Source organism: Myotis nattereri (genome assembly GCF_964212035.1).
Source record: "Myotis nattereri genome assembly, chromosome: 3".
Classification (NCBI taxonomy): Eukaryota; Metazoa; Chordata; class Mammalia; order Chiroptera; family Vespertilionidae; genus Myotis; species Myotis nattereri.
Window position 1 is genome coordinate 115,371,402 of NC_138077.1, and position 23,896 is coordinate 115,395,297.

Sequence of the window (23,896 nt, forward strand, 5' to 3'; positions counted from 1 at the left end):
ACTCTCCCTGGGTGCCCTTTCTACCCATACCTCCCCCCTGCCCTGCCCCGCCCCACCATGCTTTTTCTAACCACACCTCCCCACTCACTCTCTCGGGGTGCTGGAGCCACCCCCGGGCCTTTGCATTGTCTCCCCGACACTCTGACCTTCTGCTCACCTTGGAGTCTGTTCATGCACCTTTCTCTGTACAGTCGGACAGCCCCTCCCTGCATGTACCGTGGGCCAGATGCTTCTCTGCCATTCTTACACTCTGCTGGCGGTCCGGGAGGTCAGGAGTCACACTCTAGGCCTCTCTGCACATCCAGCTGCTCTTTTTCCCTCCAAGGGCCAGCTCAGCAAGCCCCCAGTGGATTCATTCTGCTGCCCAGAGGTGCCTGGGGGCACATTTAGGAGGTGCCTGGTGATCTTTGTTCAGAGAAATCTAAGGAGTGTCCCTCTCCCTGTGCTCTTGCTCACATGTCTCTCTTCATCCAGATTTTGCTGCTTCATCCCCGATGTCTTCTGTTGCACTGCCTCCTGGTCGCCGAGCTAGCCCTCCCTCAGGGCTGTGGAGCCCTGCCTACACCTCCCACTAGTCATCGAGCCAGGGGCCGTTCTGCAGCGCCAGCGTGGAGCAAGCCCCTGATGGTTGCCCAGCCCCAGCCCAGTCCCACTGCTCCTCTGTTCTGATTTTTAGTTTAGACTGTGCTCATTGGCTGCTGCTGATATATTGGAGTTTGTTTTACTTCAGCCTTGCAAAGGCGAAGACTTTCTGACTCATCCCTCTATGCCTGGTTGTCTAGGGTTTCTGAACAGTGCTTTCATTTTCCTAGTCTCTACGATCACTCCCTTCTCTGACTTTGAGCAGCCAGACTGTTTAGAAGTTGTCTATAGATGATGCTACTGCAGTGGTCTCAGGGAAAGGACTTTTTAATTACTTTTTTATTTGGGGGCTTTTTCCCCTGTGGAAATTGCTTTTCCCCTGATCCAGCTCCTGCTAGGAAATGAGGGAAGTGAATGACAGGTGCCCATGCCTGCCCCATTTCCTGCACAAGAAGCCTCAGGACCGCAGCGAGTGGGACCCTGAGCCCGCTCAGCCTCACTGAAGTGCTGAGACACAGCAGGAAGTACCAGCCAGACTGCTTTTGGGCCACTGTGAATAGACTGCTGGCCTTCGTGTTTCTTTGTTTCCTGACCTGTGGACACATCTGGATTCAGCCTCGCCCCCTGGGGACGTCCAAGCTCTCTGTCAGCACAGGAACCTTGGAATCATCGTGAAGAAATGTCCTTGGAGTCAGGAATCTTTGTGTTCTTTTGGAGAAGCCTCCATATTTCCACGCACAAAGACCCAGTGTTATTTGTCCCTCCTTTTGTATGACAGTCACACCTCAGCAGATCTGAGCCGCTACAGTCACACCTCAGCAGATCCTAGCCTCTGTCCTACCAGCAGGTCTCCAGGCAGCTCCGCAGCAGGTGCAGCCCAGCCGGACCAGTGAGGCGCTGGGAGAAGACAGTGGGGAAAGTCCTCCCTCTTTCCCACTCCTCACTCCCTCTGCCCTGCACCAGGTGGACCTAGAGACACACCCCAGGGCCCGTCTCACGTGGGCGCTGTGTGTGGGGTCTGGTTTGACTCTGAGATGCAGTGTGAATCCACTTCGGTCCTTTGGGGTTGTTCTGTGATTTTGTAAAGCTGGAGACAGGAAGAATTGTGCCTTGCATATTACTTGAGCTCAAACTGACAACTTGGATGTAAACAGGTTTATTTCTACTTGATTTATTTAATAAAGCTCAGTATAATTTCTTAAGAGGCGCGTGATCATTGCCGGGATTACATGAGTCCTGCCTGGAAGGGGCCCAGGCCCTGGTGACTGCTTCTGGTTACGTGGGTTTGGGAAGAAGCTCTGTTTTACTCACCTTGAGCCTCCTGCGCTACATCTCCCTCCTCTGGCCACCAAAGCCTCCCTTCCACCTCCGAGGGCAGCCAGCAGCCAGGGCTGGCGGCCATGGTGTCTTCCCACAGCTGCCAGTCCAGGACCCCCATAGGTGTCTTCCTTGTAGGACCTCATGGCAGCCCTGCCCACACATCTGCATGTTACCGATTGCCAGCTCAGCCTTCTCTCCCAGCATCTTTCCCTCTGCCAGCTATTCCTTTCTCCCTGCCACTCTGGCTTCCACCCCACTTCCTGTAAGGCTGATCTTCCCAGGGTCACCAGCACCTCTACTCAGCCAGTCCTCTCACTGACCTCTAGTCTGGACACTTCCCTGTTAACTCCCTGCCTTGTGGGCAACTCCTCATCTACTGCCCCACTTTACCTCCCCACACCCTCACCCTCTGCCTGTTGGATTGCTCATGTCCCTCAGGGTTAGTCCTCTGCCGGCCCTTCCCCACCAACCCCAACTCAGGCCCCTAGAGCCCCCATCTGCCATCACAGAGCACTCACACAGACATCCGAGAGCCCTGAGGGTCAGGTCACAGGCATGGGAACAGATTCTGAGAGAAATGAGATAGCTGCCCAAGATCACAAGCCACCCCAAGGTTCCTCTGGTGGAGACCAGATGTACCCAACATCACTTCCTCTCCTTCCTTAGGATCCAAAACTCTGACTAAGTAGGACAAAGAGCAGCCAGCATGCACAGAAACCACCATGCCACTATGTTTTGGGAAGAGAATGAGCAGCAGTGTCCCGTGCAGCTCACAAAATGGTCTCCCAAAGGAAGGTGGTACACTCCTCATCTCAGCATCTCTTCCCCTGACTGAGCAGACCTGGTGGGGTTTCCATGTAGCAAGGACAGTAGAGTCGCTGGGCCATTGTAACCGTGAAGCCTGTATCCCAACCCAGGACTGCCTCCCTTGACACTCATTGGCTCCATGATCAAGTGGGCCTTCATTAACAGCCTAACCTAATTCCTCTCATTCAATGGCAGCACCTAAATGCAAGCCCAGATGGCCCAGCCCTCTGTGCTAGGGGCCCCACTCCTGTAGGTCACACCCACATATCCAGTCACCTCCTGACCAGAGCTCTCCTTTCACCACCATGGACGCACTTGCTCCTGCACTACTGAGATCCCCTCCTCAGGTCCTCCTCGACCCCATTCGCTGCATCCAGCCAGTCTCCAAGTTCCCATGAATCCTAGTCTCCTCATCTTTCTGGCTTCCCATGGCTCTCTTCTCAGTCCAGGGACACTCCTGATGGATGAGGTCATGGCCTCCCCACTGGCCTCCCTGCCCCAGCCTCTCCTCATTTTAACTACCCTCTGATCCCCTGCCGTGCTGCTGGCAGATCTGATTGTTGCACCTCCCTTAAACTCACCACAGCCCTTCCTGGGTGTGGCCCCTCAGGCCTAACTGTCCCAGCTTCTTTGTACACACCCCATAAAGTACCATTTCCCAAATAGGCTCGGCTTTCCTCACCTCTGCTCTTTGTACTCAGGTGGAAACTGCCCTCCTGGCCCAATCCATCCTCCCCACCCCCAATCCATCCTCCCCACCTCTCACTCAGCTGGCTTTGAGATCAGACAGAGCTGGGGTCAGTTCTTGGATCCACCTTTCCCTCCTGTGCAGTCCTGTTCTGGTCTCTTACCCACAGTGGGATTTGTTTTTCTCCTCTGTGAAATGGGTGCAGCAGTGCCTACAAAGTTACTGTAAAAATAAACAAGCTACCATGTGTGAGGCCTTTCATTCGGGCAGTGGATGGGTGAGGGGGGGTGTCCTCTCCGGGAGGAAGTGGCTGATCTGACTCTCAGAAGGGAAGGCAGGAGAGGGAGATAGTGAGGGAGAGGCCTCAGCACCATATGGAAGGCTCTGTGGAGCAGGGAGGAGGCCAACCATTGCACTGAGAGCCCTGGGAAAGGGAGATGACTGGGTGCATAAATGATTGTGTAACTGAACAAGTTTTGGCTGCCTGCCCCAATGAAAGCCAAACTCCTGAGACAGGCGCTCTTGAGAAAGAAAGTGGTTTATTAAAGTGCCGAGCGCCTGAGAAGAAGGGGGACTCTCGTCTCAAAGCCCATCTTAACATCTCAGTGCAGGCAAGGGTTCTTATCAGGAAGGAGAGGAAAAGCAGAATAAAGAAATCGGGGAGGAGGAGTTGAACGTTCTTTACATGTAAGTCAGCACAGTCCATTCTGATGATTATCTTGCAATAAATAGATCAAGCGGAGGTCCAGTTTTTATGGTTGAGAATCAGCAGGTCTCCCAGAGCCAGAACGTCCGGTTGCAGAGTCAGCCGCCTTCTCCAAAGCTAGTTCCTGTAATATGCTCAAAAGGTTGTTAGCAATTTATGGCAGGCGTGACAAACTGGGCCTTTGTTTTAAAGCATACAGCCTGTTCCCTGATTTGGAAAGAAACATTGTTAATTATATGTTATTTATTCAACAATATTATTTTGTTGATTAGCATAAGATTTCATATATCCTCTGTAACAACTGGGGCACAAGTGATAACTTTAGAACAAGTTAAGACTTTGTTATGGCCTGCTCATGCTGACAAGCTAAATGCTGAATCTAAAAAGCCTGGCTAGTGTGCTCAGTGGTTGAGTGTCAACCCAGGAACCAAGACATTGCTGGTTCAATTCCTGGTCATGGCACATGCTTGGGTTGCGGGCTCGATCCCCAGTAGGGGGTGTGCAGGAGGCAGCCGGTCAATGATGTTCCTCTCTCTCATCGATATATCTATCTCACTATCCCTCTCCCTTCCTTTCTCTCTAGAAATCAACAAAACATATTTTAAAAAAATAAAATAGCCCCTGTAGCCACTGTCATTGCCCTGGTCCTGGTTTCCCTGACTGGAAAGAGGAGGAAACTTTCTTCATGAGGATTCTGTGAGGACAAAATGAACTAACAGATGGGAGGTGCTGCATCCACATGTGCCGCTGTCACTGTGGGGGAAAGCTGGCACAGGGCCCGTGAGGAGAAAGAGTGTCATATAATGATGAGATGAAGAGACAGGTGAGCAGGGAGGGAGGATGCTCCTCTAGCCCCCTGGACCTCTGCTGTTATTCCCCATGCTGTGCTGCCAATCATCTGACCCCACTTCCCTCCCCAGCTGGGGTCTCCTTGAGGGTGGGCACAAGCCCGATTCTATTATGTTTCCAGGACCCAAGGCACAGAAAGATCTAGAAAGCATTTAACTGATGTCATATATTCAGCACAGAGTCTGCCTGGTGCACAGTTATGTTATGTGCCCTTGAGTCAGTTTTGACTCTTGGTGACCCCACGAATGAGTGATGTCCACAGTGTCCTGTTCTCAGCAGCCCTGCTCAGCCCCTGCAGACTCGCACCACTGGCTTCTTTCCTGGAGCCCAACCAGCTCATGCTTGGGATTCCTCTGTTCCTGCTGCCTTCTGCTTTTCCCAGCATTATTGTCTTTTCCAAAGAACCTGCCTTCTCGTAATGTGCCTGAAGCAGCTTCAGTTTTGTCATTTTTACTTCCAGCAATGCTTCAGGCTTAATTTGCTGTGGGCTCACTTGTTCATCTTTCTGGTGGTTCAGGGTATCCCATGGAGCTCTCTCCAACACCGTATTTCACATGAATCCATTTTTTCCTATCAGCCTTCTTCACTATCCAATTTTCACATCTGTATATAATAATTGGGAATATGAGGGTGTAGGTGATTTAAGCCTTGGTCTCTAATGACACATCTTTGCTTTTGGTGATCTTTTCTAATTTTTCTATTGTTGCCCTTCTGAGCCTTCCGTTTATTTCCTGGCTTCAGTCTCCATTTGAATTGATGACTGAACGAAGGTAAGAAAAATCTTTAAAAATTTCATACTGAGCACACAGCACTCAATAATTGTCAGCAGTGCCCTCAGACAAGCCCCCTCGGTGAACAACTGGTTGCCAGGAGCCAGGAATCATATCACATCTAGACATGGTGGCATTCATAAGAAGAGCAGAAAGTCACGCTCTCCCTGTCCCCATTCAACGACTGAAGACTTCTTTGCTGGAAGGCTCCTTCGCAGACAGCTCCCATAATATCATAGTTGAGGTTGGCTCTCATGGCCATTTCTATCTCGTGGCTGGTGCGGGCAATGGGATGATTATGTCCATGTGTGGTAATCCTTCGGGGTTGAGTGGATGTCAAGATATTGACTCCTTCAACCTCTTTCAGCAAAAATCAAAAGGCCTGCCTAGGGTCAGCTGGTAGTGTGTGGTTTCTTGACTTCATGCAGGAAAGATTTCACAAGACAAGTCCAGGTGACTATGAGGGTATCTTTATTAAAGCTGGGGACAGTGAAACAAGAAAGGGCTTAGGGTAGAAGAGGCAACAGGAGAGGGCCTGGGCTGGGCTGCTTTGGCTCACTGAAAAATAAAAGTCATAGTGAAAGAAATGAGCTGAGGCGGGGCTGGTAGAGCTCACGAGAAAGTCAAAGACAGGTTCAGAGGGTTAGTCCGGGAGGAGCTGCCACTCACCATTGCTGCCCTGGTTGCAAGCTTTGGGGTCCCTTAGAATTTAGGAGGTGCATGCCTGTGGGGGATGGGAATGGGGAGGGAAAGACAAAGGCATGCTCCCAGGAGAGAGAGCACTTGCTGGGTTCTTTGTTTTGAGGGTTTTAAAGGTTGGGAACTTAGGGGAGAATTTCAATAAAATAATAATTAGCTTTCCAGGTATGCCCTTTCACGGTCATGGTCTCCACTGATTGGTCAGCACCAGGGCAGGGGTCATTAGTCATTGCTGCTGGTCCTGGCATCGCCCACCTGGTTTTGCTGCTTTTCTGGGACTGGAGCGGAAATACAACTGAGGCCTAGATGTTATCCCTAGAGAGGTGACCTGTCTCTGCTATAAATTGCGGGGCCAGTTTGTTCAGCGACCTGTCTCAGTTTCCCCATTCTGCTGGCCAAAGATTTTCCTAGCTTCTTAGCATCCTGCCTCAGTCCTGGCATTTGCCCAGTTGGTTTCTCTCTGATGATGATATGTCTTCCCTTCACCTACCTTGAATGCTGTGAGCCTGACAGAGCTGGAGGACCAGATACACAGGTGAGAGGTCTGGGCTTTCTTCTCCCCAGAAGCGACCATCATTTTCAAGCACATTTGGGGATGGCAGATGCACCTGCTGCCAGAAGTAGTCAGACCTCCCCAGAAGTGCATCTGCAGAACCAGGTGACGCACAGCATGGTTCTGCTTTTTGTTCCCAAACTAGCTAAGCAACTTGCACTCTAAAGAGTGCCCAAACATGCTTTTGGCACCATTTAGTGCTAAAAATATAGTATTGCATATGGATTTTTTTCCTCCAGAATTCCAAAATTTGTCCAAAAATTAACTCTTTGTGCCTATCTTTTGTGTGTGTGTGTGTGTGTGTGTGTGTGTGTGTGTGTGTAAGTGTGAGTGACATTCTGTAAATGTTATATCTCGAAGTCTGATATATCAGCTAGGAGAGAGCCCAGAGCCTGGGGCATCCCAGATGGGTGGCGAGGGTCTAGTAGTCTAATGGGAAATGCAAATAATTTTATCTCTCTGGGCCATAGTAGTTTCCTCATAACATCTTTCCTGCCCTCCCACCCAGACTGGCTCCCAGAGGGAAGCAGGTCCGTTACTTCCCCAGCCCTCACCCTCCCTGCATGCACATCCTCTTCCATGTGACTCTTCAGTGCCTCCCACTAGAGGCTGAGTATATCCCCCTCCTCACCCGCCATGAAAGTTGTGGTCATGTCACTTGCTTCAGCCAACAGGATGTGGGTGGATGTCACATCGTGTCAGTTCAGAGCCTGTGCTTAAAGAGGCCTCTCAAGTTTCTACTCCCCTTCCTGTGCTTCTGCCACTGACAATAATAAAAAAGCCCAGGTGGCTGTTGGCCCAAGGAGGAGGAAAGACACCTAAAAGGACCTGAAATAATCCATGCCCATCCCAGATCAACTGACCTACAGACCCATGCCCGTGGGAATAAATGATGGGTGTGAAGAAACACTGACTTTGGAGATGGATGTCTGGCAGTGTTATTATTTAGTAGGTGACAACGTGTTATATGGATTCCTTTCTGTCTGAACTCGTTGAAGGCACGTTTTCCATCACTTGTCACTCTGGGGTGGAGTCTGACTGACACAGTTGAGCCCTTCAGCCTACTCTCTCCCGGGCCCTGCCATACCTGCTCTTTCAGTCCATCTGCGGGGACAGGGATTCCTGGGTGGCCGTAGCAGAGGCTGGAAGGGCACTGGCACTCAGAGGCCAAGCCAGGCTTCAGGCAGGAGCCTCTGAGGAGGACGAAGGGCACAGGAGTGCTGTCTGATGCAGTGCCTTCCCGTCCCTGAGCTCCAACTTCCTTTTTCTTGGGAAGGGCCAGTCAGCTGCACACTTGAGGCTGCTGTGAGGGTTGATGGAAATGTGGTTCTGAAAGACTCCTTGCTCCATCGAATTACTAGTATATCCTGTACCCAAAGTAAAACCATCCCCTACCAGCCTCACCCTCCATTGCCTCTCTCATGGTGGGGACCACACAAAGAAGGATGTTGTTGGATGAATACCAGAATAGGTCCCCATGAAGGAACAAATGATAGTAGGTTTTCCTCCACCATGGGGCTCTAGTTTTCTGGAACACCCTGAGCCTTGGGCCAGTGAGGAGAAGAGCAGGGACTGGGGAGACAGGTGCAGCTGAAACTCTCAAGTTCATTTCATCCCAAATGCCCCTGGGGTAGAGAAGGCTGACCCAGCCTCCCCCAAACCTGGAGGCTCTGAAGCCACCTGGATTAGGGCCAAGCAAGGGCAGCTCAGAAGAGTAGTCACCACCTCCTGCAGCCAGCCGTGGTTCCCTGAGGCAGTGTGGACGGTCAGAAGAAGCCTGGGAACAGCAGGGGCAATCAAGGCAGCTGACATTTACTGCACTCCTCTAGTAGCCTGTGCTGAGCACTTTCCAGTCTCTAGTTTGCTTCGTCCACACCTCAGCCCTACAACTGGTACAGCTATTTACAGATAGGGAAACTGAGGTACACAAGGACAAGCCACCCTTCAGGCATTACACACTTGGCAAGTGGCAGAACCAAGATCAGAATGCATGCAGACTGGTGACAGGGTTTGCTGTCCACACCCATTCTTGCCTCTGCCCACCTGGAATGGGTGGCTGGGGGCACACCCTGGAGAGGAAGGCTGTGTGGGCAGGGAGCAGGGCCTGCAAACACTCCCCTCAGAGCAGCTTGCCTTTAGACTGTCTTATGGATCATTTTTTCATAAGGAAAATAATTGTAATATATAAGAGTATAAAGGATGATTTAACAACCCTCCCCCATGACTTCCACTCAGTGTAGGAACCTGTTAGCATGGTCTTTCAGACTTCCAGGCTATGGTGGTGGTGTTGTTTAAAAAAACAGATACACAACAACAAAACAAAAACAGATACACAAAGATATGACTTAAGTTTCATCTCACCTCTGCCTTCCATCCCTTCCCCTACATTCTTAGAGTCAACTACTTTTAATTTGCAGCATATCCATTCAAAGCTACTTTTGTTGTTAATAATAAGCATTCAATAAATAATACTTTTTTGTGTGTCCTCTTATGCTTTTACATAATTGTAGTCACATTCAGCATCTTGCTTTTGTGGGAGTTCAGAACAAGTCACCCCAAGATGTGCCTTAATGGTATGTGATTATTTTTTAAAATATATTTTATTTATTTTTTTACAGAGAGGAAGGGAGAGGGATAGACAGTTAGAAACATCGACGAGAGAGAAACATCGATCAGCTGCCTTCTGCACACCCCCTAACTGGGGATGTGCCTGCAACCAAGGTACATGCCCTTGACGGGAATCGAACCTGGGACCCTTCAGTCCATAGGCCAACACTCTATCCACTGAGCCAAACCGGTTAGGGCGGTATGTGATTATTTTGAGCTAAAGGCAATTTTACTAGTAGTTTCAGGCTCAAGAGAAATCTGTCCCTTCCTTAATTACCTGAAAGAACTTGAATTAGGGTCCTGGCCCATAGTAAGAGATTACCAGCAAAAACCTTTTAGACCCACCTATATGGCAGGGCAAACTTTTATTTACTATCCATCTGTTCTTATCATCCTGCAATAACCCTTTGAAGCCCCAAGGTGCATTGCCTTATCTCTAGCTCAGAAGGTCTTACACTAGTAGACCAGCCAGAGATCAGGTAGGGATAAAAAGGTAAAAGTGAGTAATTAGCATCCCCTTGACTGGCAAGCACATAAAACAGATAAATTTCTTCTCTCTACTTCATTTATCTCTTCTTCTGGAGAATTCTCTTATTTTTTTTTATTTCGGGGTTGTTTCTTTGTCTCCTCATTTTGGCTGCCTATTTGGATTTATGACTATTTATTAGGTAGATAAATTCTCTACACCTCTCAATCTCTAGTGCAGGACAGTGTCAAACACTGTTTCTGACTACTTAGATCAGGCAAAGACTCAAATCCTCCAGAGCAGCCGTGGGCAAACTACGGCCCACGGGCCGGATCTGGCCTGTTTGAAATGAATAAAACTAAAAAAAAAAAAGACCGTACCCTTTTATGTAATGATGTTTACTTTGAATTTATATGAGTTCACACAAACACTCCATCCATGCTTTTGTTCCAGCCTTCCGGTGGAGTTTAAGAACCCATTGTGGCCCTCGAGTCAAAAAGTTTGCCCACCCCTGCTCCAGAGACTGATAGGATTCTGACTTGCATTACCCGCAGGTAATCGTCCTCAGGTGTGGGGAGAGTTTTTTTCAACAGGTTAGGGCAGTTGCTTCTGCCTGGAGGGTAATTGTTATTTTTAGTCTCTTAAGTGGCCTCAGGGCAAAGTGTTTTCTAATAGGGTGAGTCAACTGTCTTCCCTGCAGACAAGGCAAATGTCTGTGTGGGAAAGATGTCCTCCACTGGGTGAGGGAATGGATCAGCACAAGAAACCGTGGCTGTCTGCCTTCTGAGCTCTAATCCCTGAATCCCCAATCCTGGCCTCTGCTCACACAACTCCAGTCCACTCTGCCCTCTCTCTGCTGGAGCACAAGGTGGGTGTTCCATGGGGAGTTTTGTGCATTAGCCCTTTAAGAGGGTGCCTGAATTTCCAGCTGCTGCTCCCTGGTAGGCAGCACCTTGCTGCTATTCACAGACAGATATTATGTGGGTACCCTTCTCAGTTCCAATGCTCTCTGCTGGGTGGCCCAGCTTGGGGATTAGACCCCAGAGTTCTCAGTGGCAACCCCTGACAGGTGAGCTATCTCTCTGGAAATTCAGTAGCTGTCTGTGGGAGCCTGGCCAGTCCTTTCAGGCCTCCGCCCCTCCTATCCATCTTTATGTAGTCTCCACATTCAGTCCTCTGGTATGAGGGTTCTCTCCCGTGAGTCTTCTGTTGATTATTCAGGAAGTTTTTCTGTATTTTAGTTGTAATTCCAGTTTGTTTCTGGGAGTGTGTCTGTGAAGCATCCCCTTACTCTGCCACCATTTTTTTTCTGTCAAATTTTTACAAGAGTTTATTTGAACTAAACTGAGGACAATGCAAGGAAGATCTCAAATGCTTAGGAGAATAACAGTTTTGCAGTTTCTTTTATACATTTGAAATGAAGGAGGGGCCATAAGGAAGATTACATGGAGATTGAATTACAGGATAATTAATAAGATTATGTACTCTCCTGCCCTAACCGGTTTGGCTCAGTGGATAAAGCGTCAGCCTGCAGACTGAAGGGTCCCAGGTTCGATTCCGGTCAACGGCATGTACCTTGGTTGCAGGCACATCCCCAGTGGGGAGTGTGCAGGAGGCAGCTGATCGATGTTTCTCTCTCATCGATGTTTCTAACTGTCTATCCCTCTCCCTTCCTCTCTGTAAAAAATCAATAAAATATATTTTAAAAATGGGCAACGGACCTAAATAGACACTTTTCGAAAGAGGACATACAGAAGGCCGAAAGACATATGAAAACATGCTCAAAGTCACTAATTATACGAGAGATGCAAATCAAAACGAAAATGCGGTATCATCTCACACCTGCTAGAATGGCTATCATCAACAAATCAACAAACAACAAGTGTTGGAGAGGATGTGGAGAAAAAGGAACCCTTCTGCACTGCTTGTGGGAATACAGATTGGTGCAGCCACTGTGGAGAACAGTATGCAGTTTCCTCAAAAAACTAAAAATGGAACTTCCATTTGACCCAGTGATCCCACTTCTAGGAATATATCCCAAGAAGCCAGAAACACCAATCAGAAAGGATATATACACCCCTATGTTCATAGCAGCACAATTCACCATAGCTAAGATCTGGAAACAGCCTAAGTGCTCATCAGCAGATGAGTGGATTAGAAAACTGTGGTACATCTACACAATGGAATACTACGCTGAGGTAAAAAAGAAGGAACTCTTGCCATTTGCAACAACATGGATGGAACTGGAGAGCATTATGCTAAGTGAAATTAGCCAGTCAGAGAAAGATAAATACCACATGATATCACTCATTTGTGGAATATAGAGAACAACATGGACTGATGAACAGGGCCAGATCCAGAGACACAATGATCAGACTGTCAATCCCCAAAGGGAAAGTAGGGGAGGGTGGGGGTAAGGGGAAGAGATCAACCAAAGGACTTGTATGCATGCATATAAGCCAAACCAATGGGCCCAGACAACAGGGGGATGTAAGCATGAGTGGGGGGGAGGGGAAGGTTGGGGGTTAATGGGGGGATGAGGACACATTTGTAATACTTTAATCAATAAAGAAGTTAAAAAAAAAAGATTATGTGCTCTCCTGAGGGTGGTTAGTCTTATTTCAAAGGTGTATTAACCTAGAGCCGTGGTCGGCAAACTGCGGCTCGAGAGCCACATGCAGCTCTTTGGCCCCTTGAGTGTGGCCCTTCCTAAGCCTTAGGTGTACCCTAATTAAGTTAATAACAATGTACCTACCTATATAGTTTAAGTTTAAAAAATTTGGCTCTCAAAAGAAATTTCAATCGTCGTACTGTTGATATTTGGCTCTGTTGACTAATGAGTTTCCCGACCACTGACCTAGAGATATATAGAAGCAATAGACAGAGTTTAAGTCAAGATAAACTTTTTACTAAAGAAGTTATATGCCTGAGGCATGACTACCCACCATGACCTTCCCAGTTAAGTATTCATGATCAGATTACCCTGTGAGTTAGTTTCCAGAGAACCCCCCCTTTTTTTATCTGTACATGTAAGGTTCCAACTGACCATGTAGATGTGTCAACAAATCACTGTGCACCTGTTATTATATGATTAATTTTCAAGGAGCTGGCAAAGCCTAAGACCATGGGTTTGGTGACCATCTATTATTTTGTTAAGTTTTATATTGTATGTAATTAGCAAATAAAATTCTGTGGAGGATTTAACTGTGTGAGAAATGCTCACCTGTCCGAATTCAAATAATGGACTCAGAGACAGAAGGATGGAAAAAACGAGACTTTTAATATGTTCTTGTAAGAGCAGGTGTCCATCCGGTTCAACAGGCAACATGGAGTAGCAATCACAGGCTATTTATCCCTAAGATGGGAGAGTCCCTCCTCCAGTTCCTCATTGGCTGAGTACTATGGGGTTAACAGTTTCCTCATATGTCGCCTAAATCATATTGTCTCTTATTGGGTTATTTAAAACAATGGGTTCAGGCCTTTTCTGGTTGTCTCTACCTTTCCCCCTCCCCCCATCTACTTGAGGTGGGTGCCATGAGGGTGTCCACACATTTCTTTGTTCTTATATCCTCTTCCCTCCTCCCTACATTCTGTTTGCCCTGGGGAAATTCAGTAACCGTTTCCATTAAAAGTTGACTATGCTGAAGCTGGATCACAGAGGACTATTTCCTACAACTGGATGCTTATCAGGTCACCATTTTCCTCTGGGGAGTATTTACTGAAGGAAAAATAATACAATTTATAAGAACCAGGAAAATGGAATCTGAAAGACCCTGCTTTAGGCATAATTGCTCTAGGGCAGCAGGCACTCCCCTCCTCTGGGTCCTTCTCCTCAGAGGCAAACAGTGTAGCCAGTGAGGCCCAGCCACCTAGTAGGACTCCTGCCTCTGCCACTTACCCGTGGATGATTTTAACCTTGGATACTCCATATCACCTCTCTGAGCCTCAGATGCCCTGTCTGCAAAATGTTATTATAACAGGACCTTCCCTGTAGGTTTGCTGTGTGGGTTTAATTAGTTTCTCTGTTGAAAACCCCCAGCATGTGAGAGGGGTTGGGGATGGAGACTAAGGACCTGGAGAGCATGACCCACCTGCCAAGTTCCAGCTACCAGGTGGGAACAAAGCCCAGTGGGGACAATTCTGGTTTTCTAGAGACTCCACAAATCTAGCTTTTGATGGTAAAACCTTCCACTTTAGAAATAGTGGTAGTAAAATTCAAGTTTAAAAAATATAAAAAAATCCAGTGTGGCTCAGTTGATTGGAGTGTCATGCCATATGCCAAGAGGTTGTGGGTTCAATTTCCAGTCAGGGCACATACCCAGGTTTCAGGATGGATCCTTGGTCTGGGCATGTACAGGAGGCAACTGATTGATGTTTCTCTCTCTCTCTCCCTCCCTTCCTCTCTCTCTAAGATACATGTAACAACCTGTAAGAGACAAAGAAATCTGGCCTCGGGCCACCAGTTTTCAATCTCTAAATTTCTTCATAAATGGTAAAATTCTGGAACCTGTATCCCCACTTTCCCTTCCTATGTCCTTGGCGGACATTGTCAAAGCTTCCAGCACTCTTTCTTACTCAAGCAGGACTCTGCCTCAAAATCCCTTACAGTCCAGCAATCTAGGAGGCCACAGCCATCCAGCTAGTATTGGCAGAGGAGATGAGCCCATCACCCCTAGTCTACTCTAAGACCCTTATTTTAGAGATGGAAGGGCTGGTTTTGTACTCTCATAATCAAAGATGTGAAGGTGTAGGCTTTTCTCTAGCAACTTGCCTGGGGTGGACACACATAGAGGAAGAGATAGAGGGGTGGTGGTAAAAGGTGCTGTGCATGCTGGAAGAGTTTCTTCCCCCCTTCAAAGTTATAGGCTTGGGGCTAAAGCATCTTAAAATGCAGAGGGAGCAGGCAACTATTGCTGCCCCAGCTTCCTGCTCCTACTGCTCCCAGGGTCCCAGAGGCAGTGGGCAAGGGGCTTTGTGGGGGGCTGTGTTAAATGTGTAAATGTAGTCATTTCACTAAGTTTTCAAAAACCATTGAAATGACATTTCCCACCTGTGTTGGGGAGGGGTACGGGGGCTCATTGGCTAAATTAAAAGAAAATTATCAAGGCAGTTTCTTGGGCACCAGAGTTGGAGGCAGATTCATTTCTTCTGCCAAGCTGATAATTTTGTTTCCTAAGCGAAGACAGTTGAGTTCCTGTTAGTACCACCTAGGGATGTTGTTATCCTTTGTCAATGTCCCACTTGCCATGCATTTATTCTTCAAACATTTATGAGCTCAAGGTATGTGCTGGCAGGGTTGGGGCAGAGAGGTGAGTGAAGTGGAGCTTCTCCATGGAGAGGCAAAGTGGGAGACAGAGCAGCTAAAGGACCTTCTAAAGCAGTGGTTCTCAAGCTTCCTGATGCCGTGGCCCTTTAATACAGTTCCTCATGTTGTGGTGACCTCAACCATAAAATTATTTTCGTTGCTGCTTTATAACTGTAATGTTGCTACTGTTATGAATCGTAATGTAAACATCTGATATGCAGGATGGTCTTAGGCAACCCCTAAGGGGTTGCGACCCACAGGTTGAGAACCGCTGTTCTAAAGGCTGGAAGGGGCTCAAATCTGGGAAAAGAGACTGTGCCTGTTGGTGTCTTGAAGGCAGCTCCAGGGAGGAGATAAGTCAGAACCAGGCCAGGAACAATGGGCATCTCAGGGGAAGGGCAGGTTTGAGCCCAAGATCAGAAACTTTGAGCCTCATGTGGAGGCACTGAGGAAGAATGGGTAGTGGCCTGGGTTCAAATCCTTGCCCCTTGGAACAAGTTATGGCACATTGTGCTGGGTGTAAAGAGCTCCGGGTCCCCACGCTAAGAGGGCGATGGGAGGTCCTGGATACCTCAGATCACTACATTGACCTCAGGCTTCCCATCTCTCCACCCTCATAGCATTCCCCGGAGAACAGGTGGGGGGGGGGGGGGGGAGGGGGGATGTTCTAAATGCAGGACAGCCAAAGAGTCAGCAAAGTTGATTCTTCTCATCTAATTGGACTCTTTTAGGTTTATCACATTTTGAATTACAAAATGGATGAAACCACTTAATAAAATTTCACATAATTTCAGGTTCTGAGTGGGTTATTTAATTTAATAATTAAAACCTATTTGACCAAATCATGTCATAAAATATTCTAATTAGTTGATCTTCAGTGTATTTTATCTTGTCAAATGTTTAATATGTTTTTTTAATATATTTTATTGATTTTTTACAGAGAGGAAGGGAGAGGGATAGACAGTTAGAAACATCGATGAGAGGGAAACATTGATCAGCTGCCTCCTGCACACTCCCCACAGGGTATGTGCCTGCAACCAAGGTACATGCCCTTGACCGGAATCGAACTTGGGACCCTTGAGTCCGCAGGCCTACGCTCTATCCACTGAGCCAAACCGGTTAGGGCTAATATGTTTTATTTTCTATTAATACGAGTATTCCTTGAAACATAGGGTGAAAACTTACAGATGTCAACTTAGAAAGATTGTGGGGGGATACAGTCTTGCCAAAGTTCCGTGAGGAGGCAACCCAAAAGTTGTAAACCTCTTCTTAGGTAATGGGAGCCATGAATGGTGCTTGAGTGGGAGTGTGCTGTGTTTGGAGACAGACTAGAGGGGTTCTCCTAGTGCTAATTGTGTGTGTTAGTGGAACCCTTAGTGGTAGCTGATAAAATGACTTGTCTTTCCAGAAGGAGTGGACAATGTGTGTCCTCCCCTCTTCTCTGCCACCTTGTCCTTTAACCAGGCTCTCCCAGGCTTCTGCTTTTAGTCCTGCCAGACCCCTCCCTTCCCCTCCCTTCCCCTTAGTGCCCGCCTTGGCCTTGATCAGGTACTCCCAACTCTGAGGAGCAGAGGCCAGGAAAGGAGCAGCCCAAAGGCCTGAGTCAGCCTGTCCACCACAGCTGAGCCCTCAGGGAACATCTGCTCCCCTTGGGATGCCCTGTCCTTGGCAGTAGGGAGAGAAATGTAAGAGGCCACAGCTAAGCTGGGCTGGGTGGGACAGCAGGGCACCCCTCTGCAAACTGCAGCCCAGCTTAGTCAACAGTGCAGGGTGAGGTCTGAAGTACACAACAAGCAGTTCCTGTCTGTCCCTGCCTAACTGGGAACATCTGAGAGACTGGCAGGAGTAGGCCCAGGCAGAGCACTCACCACCAGGAAATGTTTCAGTTGAAGGAGGGGCTCCAAACACTGGACCCCTGAGTTATGCCTGTCTACCCATCAGGGCAGTATTACACCCCTCTGGCCAACTCTCCACCCAGCCGGCCACACCTCGTGGCCTCCTCCCATCACCAAGTCTATTCTGCCCTGGGGATGCTCCCTGCCAGCCCCTGGCCAATCTGTCCTTCTGTTTGTCTTTTCTTCGTCTCCTCCTGCCAGGCTCCTCCAGGGGTAGATGCCTCACATCATTTGTAATTTCTCTTCTTCCTCTTCTCCTTCTCATGCAGTACTCTACAGCCTTGCCACTCAAACTGGCCCTCAAATCAACAGCATGAGCCTAGAAATGCAGACCGTCAGGCCCCACCCCAGACCACCTGGATCTGAGTCTGCATTTCAACAAGACCCTCAGGGGACTTGCATATACTTTTCTAATTACAGAGTAATCTCAGTTCATGGAAGTGAAAATATAAATAAGGAAGAAGGAAAGAAACATCACATGTAGTCTCCTGCTGATTGTTAACTCTGTTTTTAATTTGCTGTTCTTTCTTCCAAGATTTTCACACACACATGCATACACACACGCGGATTTTCTTACAGAAATGTCAGCAAGCTGCAGAGATTTTGTAACCTACATTCTTAATGCTCATAATTATATCATGGGCATCTCGCTGTGTTAATGAGTATGGATCTATATCCATTAGCCCTTCATTAATTTATATTGAGTGCCAGGTACTATGCTAGGATCTATGTTTATACTGGGGAACAAAACAGATCAATTCCTACACTTGTGGAGTTTACAGTCCAGTTGGGGAAAAAGATAAACACTGGTAGTGGGACTGTCACAAATACAACAGGTTCCTTGAAGACCCATATTATCGGAGGATTTTACTTGGTCCAGGAGAGATGCCTGGGAAATAATGATTGGTGGGGGTTTGAAGAGTGATTGGTAGTTAACCAACTAAGAAGGGGAGGGAAGAGTGTCCAGGCAGTGGGAATAATGTGTGCAAAGGCTCTAAGAAGGAGGGAGTGGAGGGAATGTGACTACTGTGCCCTATGGGCAGAGAGCAGGGAGAAATGATGCAAGAGGCCACCTGCCTGGCATAGATGCAGCATATGTCACTAAACCAGTCCCCAGCGAATGGGCACTTAGCTTGTCTCCAATGTTTTAGTGTCATAAACAGCACTGGAATGAACTTCCTCGTGTATATAACTCTGCGTACTTCTCTGGATTTTCCTAGGATGCTGGGGTCCAGCCCCAGCAGGTCCAGGGGTTCCCCAAAGGTGTGGACGGAGCCGGCGAAGAAGGAATGACACGGAGACAGTGTTCAGTTGATCAGCAGCCTAGCCAGGATCTCTAGCCAAGTTCTGGTCAGGATCTCCAGCAAAGTTCTGGTTAGGATCTCCAGCCAGGTTCTGTGTCCATGTTCTCTTGCTAGGTTCTTCAGGCTCTCCAGCCAGGTTCTGTAGCCATGTTCCCTCGCTAGGTTCTCCAGCCAGGTTCAGTCAACAGGTTCTAGTCAGGTTCTCTTGCCATGTTCTATCCAGGTTCTGTAGCCAGGTTCTGTCTCTAGGTTCTTCAGCCAGGTTCTCTCGCTAGGTTTTGTCTCTAGGTTCTGTGGCCAGTTTCTGTCCAGGATCTTTTGCCATGTTCTCTCCAGCGAAGTTCTTCTGTCTCTAGGTTCTGTGTCTAGGTTCCGAGTCTAGGTTCTGTGTCTAGGTTCTGTGTCCTGTTGTCTTGTTACATCTGTATTTATACCAGTTGATTCCAATCCTATTAATCTCTATTCCAAAGGTTAGGGTGTTTCTTATCTCCATTCCAGGGAGTAAAGATTATGTAGCTTAAGCATGATTATTCATAGTTAAAGTGATTAATTACCCGCCTGGCACTTAGTTAAGGGGTTTTATTCCCTCCCTAACTTCAGGGGAAAATCCCTACCTGGGGAAACAACCTTTCTCAGAGAGGTGACCTTGGTTAAAACACATAGTGCCAAGAAGGTGAGCAAACATATTAAGAGCAGTATGCCATATATGCCAGGTCCCTTGAAACAGCAAGGATGGACCGGCTCCCGGCACTAGGACAGTTTTATAGCTATAGGTATGTGCTTTCCTCTTTGTGGGTCTTGGGAGTTATTGAGCCAAAATCCCCAACTGGATTTAATTTCCTGGAAGCCTCTCCTTGAACCAGCCACCCTGACTCTGTGGCTGTCCCTGCTCTAGTCACACCAGAGGAGCAAACTCCAGTTGGCCACAGACAGCCTGGGATGGGGACCAAAATCCTGCTGAGGCCAGACTGAAGGGATAAAACAGCTGAGGTTTCCTGATGTTGAAAGCTGAGGTTCCCTTGCAATTCTGAGCTTGTCTTATCTTCTCAGCCCAGCCTGCACGGGGGCCCTGGAAGGCCTCCAACCAATCCTTGCCTGCCAGATCTCTCAGTCCAATGTGGGGACAGCTGGGGCTTAGACCAGGATCAGAGTGGAAGTAGTCCTGAGGAAGCTTAGGGGAGGCCCCAGCCTGGGATAGGAGAGGGAATAGTCAGGGAGGGCTGCCTGGAAGAGGGGACACTTGCTCAGAGACCTTGATGGACTAGTACAGTGATGGCGAACCTTTTGAGCTTGGCGTGTCATTTTAAAAAACCCTAACTTAACTCTGGTGCCATGTCACATATAGAAATATTCATAATTTTTTTTTGATATTTGCAACCATAGTAAAAAAAAGATTTATATTTTTGATATTTATTTTATATATTTAAATGCCATTTAACAAAGAAAAATCAACCAAAAATATGTATAAAATGAACAAAAACAGAAAAACAATGTACATTTAGGAAAAAATAATAATAAAAACAATGATAATCAAATGGTACGAAAACTAGAAATTAGTGACTTTTTTGATGCTGAAGTTTGTCTGCTAATTCTTCAATTGCAGGTTCATACTTGGTGCACTTCAAGGCCAAGCAAGCGCCACTAACTTCATCTGTTAGCCGGTTTCTTTTGTTTGTTTTAATATTATTTAATGCTGAGAACAAAGTCTCACAAAAATATGTTGATGAAAAAATTGTTAGCAAAGCCATCGCTAGATTTTTTATGTCGCTAAAGTGTCAGGTACTCTGTTCCAAGCACTCAAAATTTCTTGTTCGTAGTTGTACTCTTCTTCATTATTCAAATAATTTCATTCCAGATTTTCAAGTTTCGACCTTAAGTCGACAAACACATGAGTCCAAATCAGGGGTGGGCAAACTTTTTGACTCGAGGGCCACAATGGGTTCTTAAACTGGACCGGAGGGCTGGAACAAAAGCATGGATGGAGTGTTTGTGTGAACTAATATAAATTCAAAGTAAACATCATTACATAAAAGGGTACGGTCTTTTTTTTTTTTTTAGTTTTATTCATTTCAAACGGGCCAGATCCGGCCTGCGGGCCGTAGTTTGCCCAGGGCTGGTCCAAATGCTACCTTGAAAATCTGCAGGTTGCATCTCTAAATTGTCAATTTGCATCCATTGGAAATCCTTTAATTCCAAAGTACTGCAAACAACTACATCCGGATACTTAATTATTTTAATGGTCTGTTCTAGGCTTCTAAATTGGTCGAATCTTTCTCTGAGCTGTTCAAATAATGAGCTTACTATATTCTGGTACATAAGTATGGACTCCATTACACTCGTTGCAGTGGCCTTCTTGAAATACTTTTTTATCCGAGGAAAATACTTATAAATTTTAGTTTCAATATCTTGCTTGAAAATTTTAAGTTTACTTTCAAAAGATTTGATGTATCCAAACATAACGTCAATATTTTTGCCAAAACCTTGTAATTTTAAGTTTAGTTCATTCATATGAACAGAGAGATGTGTAAAAAACATCAAATTGCTGACCCACTTATGATCATTGCTCTGAGGAAAGTTTGCCAGATCCTTCTTCTCAATAAATACCGTAATTTCTTCAAAGCACTCCACAAATCACTCAAGTACTTTACCTTGACTCAGCCATCCCACATTATTGAACATCAGTAGTCCACTGTAGGTTGAATCAACTTCCTGTAAAAGTGCAGAAAATTCTCGCTTGTGAAGGGGTCGAGAAGCTATAAAATTCACAATTTTTGTTACAACGGACATTAAATCATTCAATTCTGAGGCACACAACACCTCCTGATGCAATGAAAAGGTACAAGTGGATGTCTAATAGCTTCCATAAACAATTTCAGGAATCCCACACTTTTTCCCACCATATTTGGTGCCCCATCTGTCGTGACTGACACAATTTTAGAGATATCAATGTTTAGGTCACTGAATGTTTTTATAACAACCTTACATATTTCGTTTCCTGATTTACTTATTGGCACTGATTCTAACTTTATCAACTCTTCTCTCATTGTGAGACCATCAGAATATCTAGCAATAATGGCCAACCGAGCATTTGATGTGACATCAGTAGTTTCATCAAGAGAAATCGAAAAATATTTACAACTATTTAAGTCTTTTTTAAATTGATGTTGTACATTTTTGTTAAGATCTATTATTCTGTCTTTGGTAGTATTTCTACTGAGTGGTAACTCAGAAATTCTTTTAATAATATCATCTTTATTTTTCATATCGTGAATTAGAGCTGGTTCACATCTTAGAAATGTTTCCTTAATAAATTGTCCGTCACTGAGGCCTTTTCCATGCTGAGCTATGGAGTGAGCAATACAGTAACTTGCTGATGTTAAATTTGTAGAGCATCTTACAAATTTAATGATGGAATTTGATTGACTTTTATAGAGGTATAGCTGCCTAGAAATGTATTCCTTCCTTTCATCGATACTCTTTTTCAAGAGCTGACAATGATTAGTTTCAAAATGTCTCTCTACATTCCACATTCTTCTTACTACCATTTCATTACACAGATGCACAATGATCTGTTGTTTCTGTCGACAATCCCATACATCTCGGTCCATATGTCTTGAAAGGGTCGGCTACTGCTACTTCCACTTTCTTTATCATACAATCTTGCTTTTTTATTTTTTTGATTCTCCATCACAAGGCTGCAAAAATAAATAAATATAAATCACAGCGTTTTTTATAAAAGGTTGATAGGTTTCTTACCTATTAACTTTTTGCAGTGTTGTTGCACTGACTCCTGGTGCAAAACAATTCAAAGATAGTATGTATAACCAACAAATATATGGTGCTGTAATCAATTATCCAACACGCAGAATGTCTCGTCGAGCACTGTTGCACTGTATATCTTTTCCTTCTAACCCTCCCACTCCTGTCTCCTAACGAACATGGCGATCAAGTGCGTTCGTTTGCCGAATGCACCCGAACGCACGGGAAGCTTACCCGAGGCACATGTTGACAATAACGAGGCCGTTTCCAGAAGTGGGTATTTTGTCACTCGAGTAAAAACAAAATGTCATGAGTAAAGATTAATCTCCTTATAGTGCAATTCTTAACCTTTTTATATTAATGTCAATATTGGAACAATGTACCTTGGATGTTTTCACTATGTATCTTTGCTACACAACACTGATGTACATGTTTACATCCGGTTTTAGAATCGCAGTATTGATCATGAGTAACGTGAGTAATATTACTCGAGTGATGTACAACTCTGGCCGTTGCAAGAGACAAATATTTGAATTATGCAATTTTTTGTCTCTGTTGATGCATGTCACCCAAAACGAGTTCGCGTGTCACCTCTGACATGCGTGTCATAGGTTCGCCATCACTGGACTAGTAAAAGGTTTCTCTGGTGGACAAGAGAAAGAAGGAAGGATTCCCAAGCAGAGGGAACAACACGTGCAAAAGTGATCAGGGAGAGGGCAAGGAACTGTGTGTGTGCTGGGTGGGTGTTGGTGGTAGCAAGGATGGGCGTGACTAAGGTCAGGAGAGTGTTGAGGCTATATGGCTGGGCAGAGCTTCAGTGGATCTGTTGTAAATATTTAAATGAGTGAAGTGAGGGATTGGACCAGGCCACTGTTTTCTACATGCAGGCTCTGGAGGCCTGAGTTCAAATCCTGACTCCACTTCTAATGAGCTATATGGCCAAGTTGCTAAACCTCTCTGTGCCTCAGTTTCTTTACTTTGGTAATAATAGCGCCTCCATCATTGGGCTGATTTGAGATTAAATAAGTTAATTAATGCAAAATACTGGGAAGAGTTCCTGGTATATAAAAGGCCAGCTGGAGGCCAAGGATGGGTTACCCACCACTCTGATCTTTGGATTCTCCAGCTGTAGTGTGGGCAAAATGAAACCCCTCTTGCAGGGGCACTTTTAGTTAGGTATTTAACAACATCCAACAAACATGTGTGTAGCCTCTGCTAGACAAACTCAGATTCTCTCATGGAGCTGACTTTGTAGTGGGGGACATGGAAAAAACATAGGAGTATTTCAGAGATAGCTCCATGTGCCATGAGGAACACAAAACACGATCATAGGAGAGAGAGTAATGGTGGTAATGGGGACACTACTTCAGTTTGATAGTCAGGAAAAATTTTGCTGCAGTGGCAACATTTGAGTTGAGCATTTCAGTGTCAAGGAGTTAGCAAAGATGGGGCAGAAGGAGTGTTCCAGGCTGAGGGAACAGCACACGCACAGGCCCTGAGGTGGGGGTGTTGATGGTAATTGTGAAAGAGCAGGAGGACAGTGTACTGAAGTAGGGTCGGCAGAGATAGCAAATAAAAATATAGGG

At 46.3% G+C, this 23,896-nt stretch overlaps 1 protein-coding gene across 1 annotated transcript in view; it reads left to right on the top strand.

Annotated features, from left to right (window-relative positions):
• The window catches only part of NUP210 (nucleoporin 210), a 128,354-nt gene extending 126,572 nt beyond the window's left edge, over positions 1–1,782 (top strand). The window contains exon 40 of the mRNA XM_081086167.1: positions 475–1,782. Within this exon, the coding sequence (XP_080942293.1) occupies positions 475–575 (101 nt within the window). The 3' untranslated portion in view covers positions 576–1,782. The remainder of the gene's footprint in view (positions 1–474) is intronic.
• Positions 1,783–23,896: the final 22,114 nt, after the last annotated feature.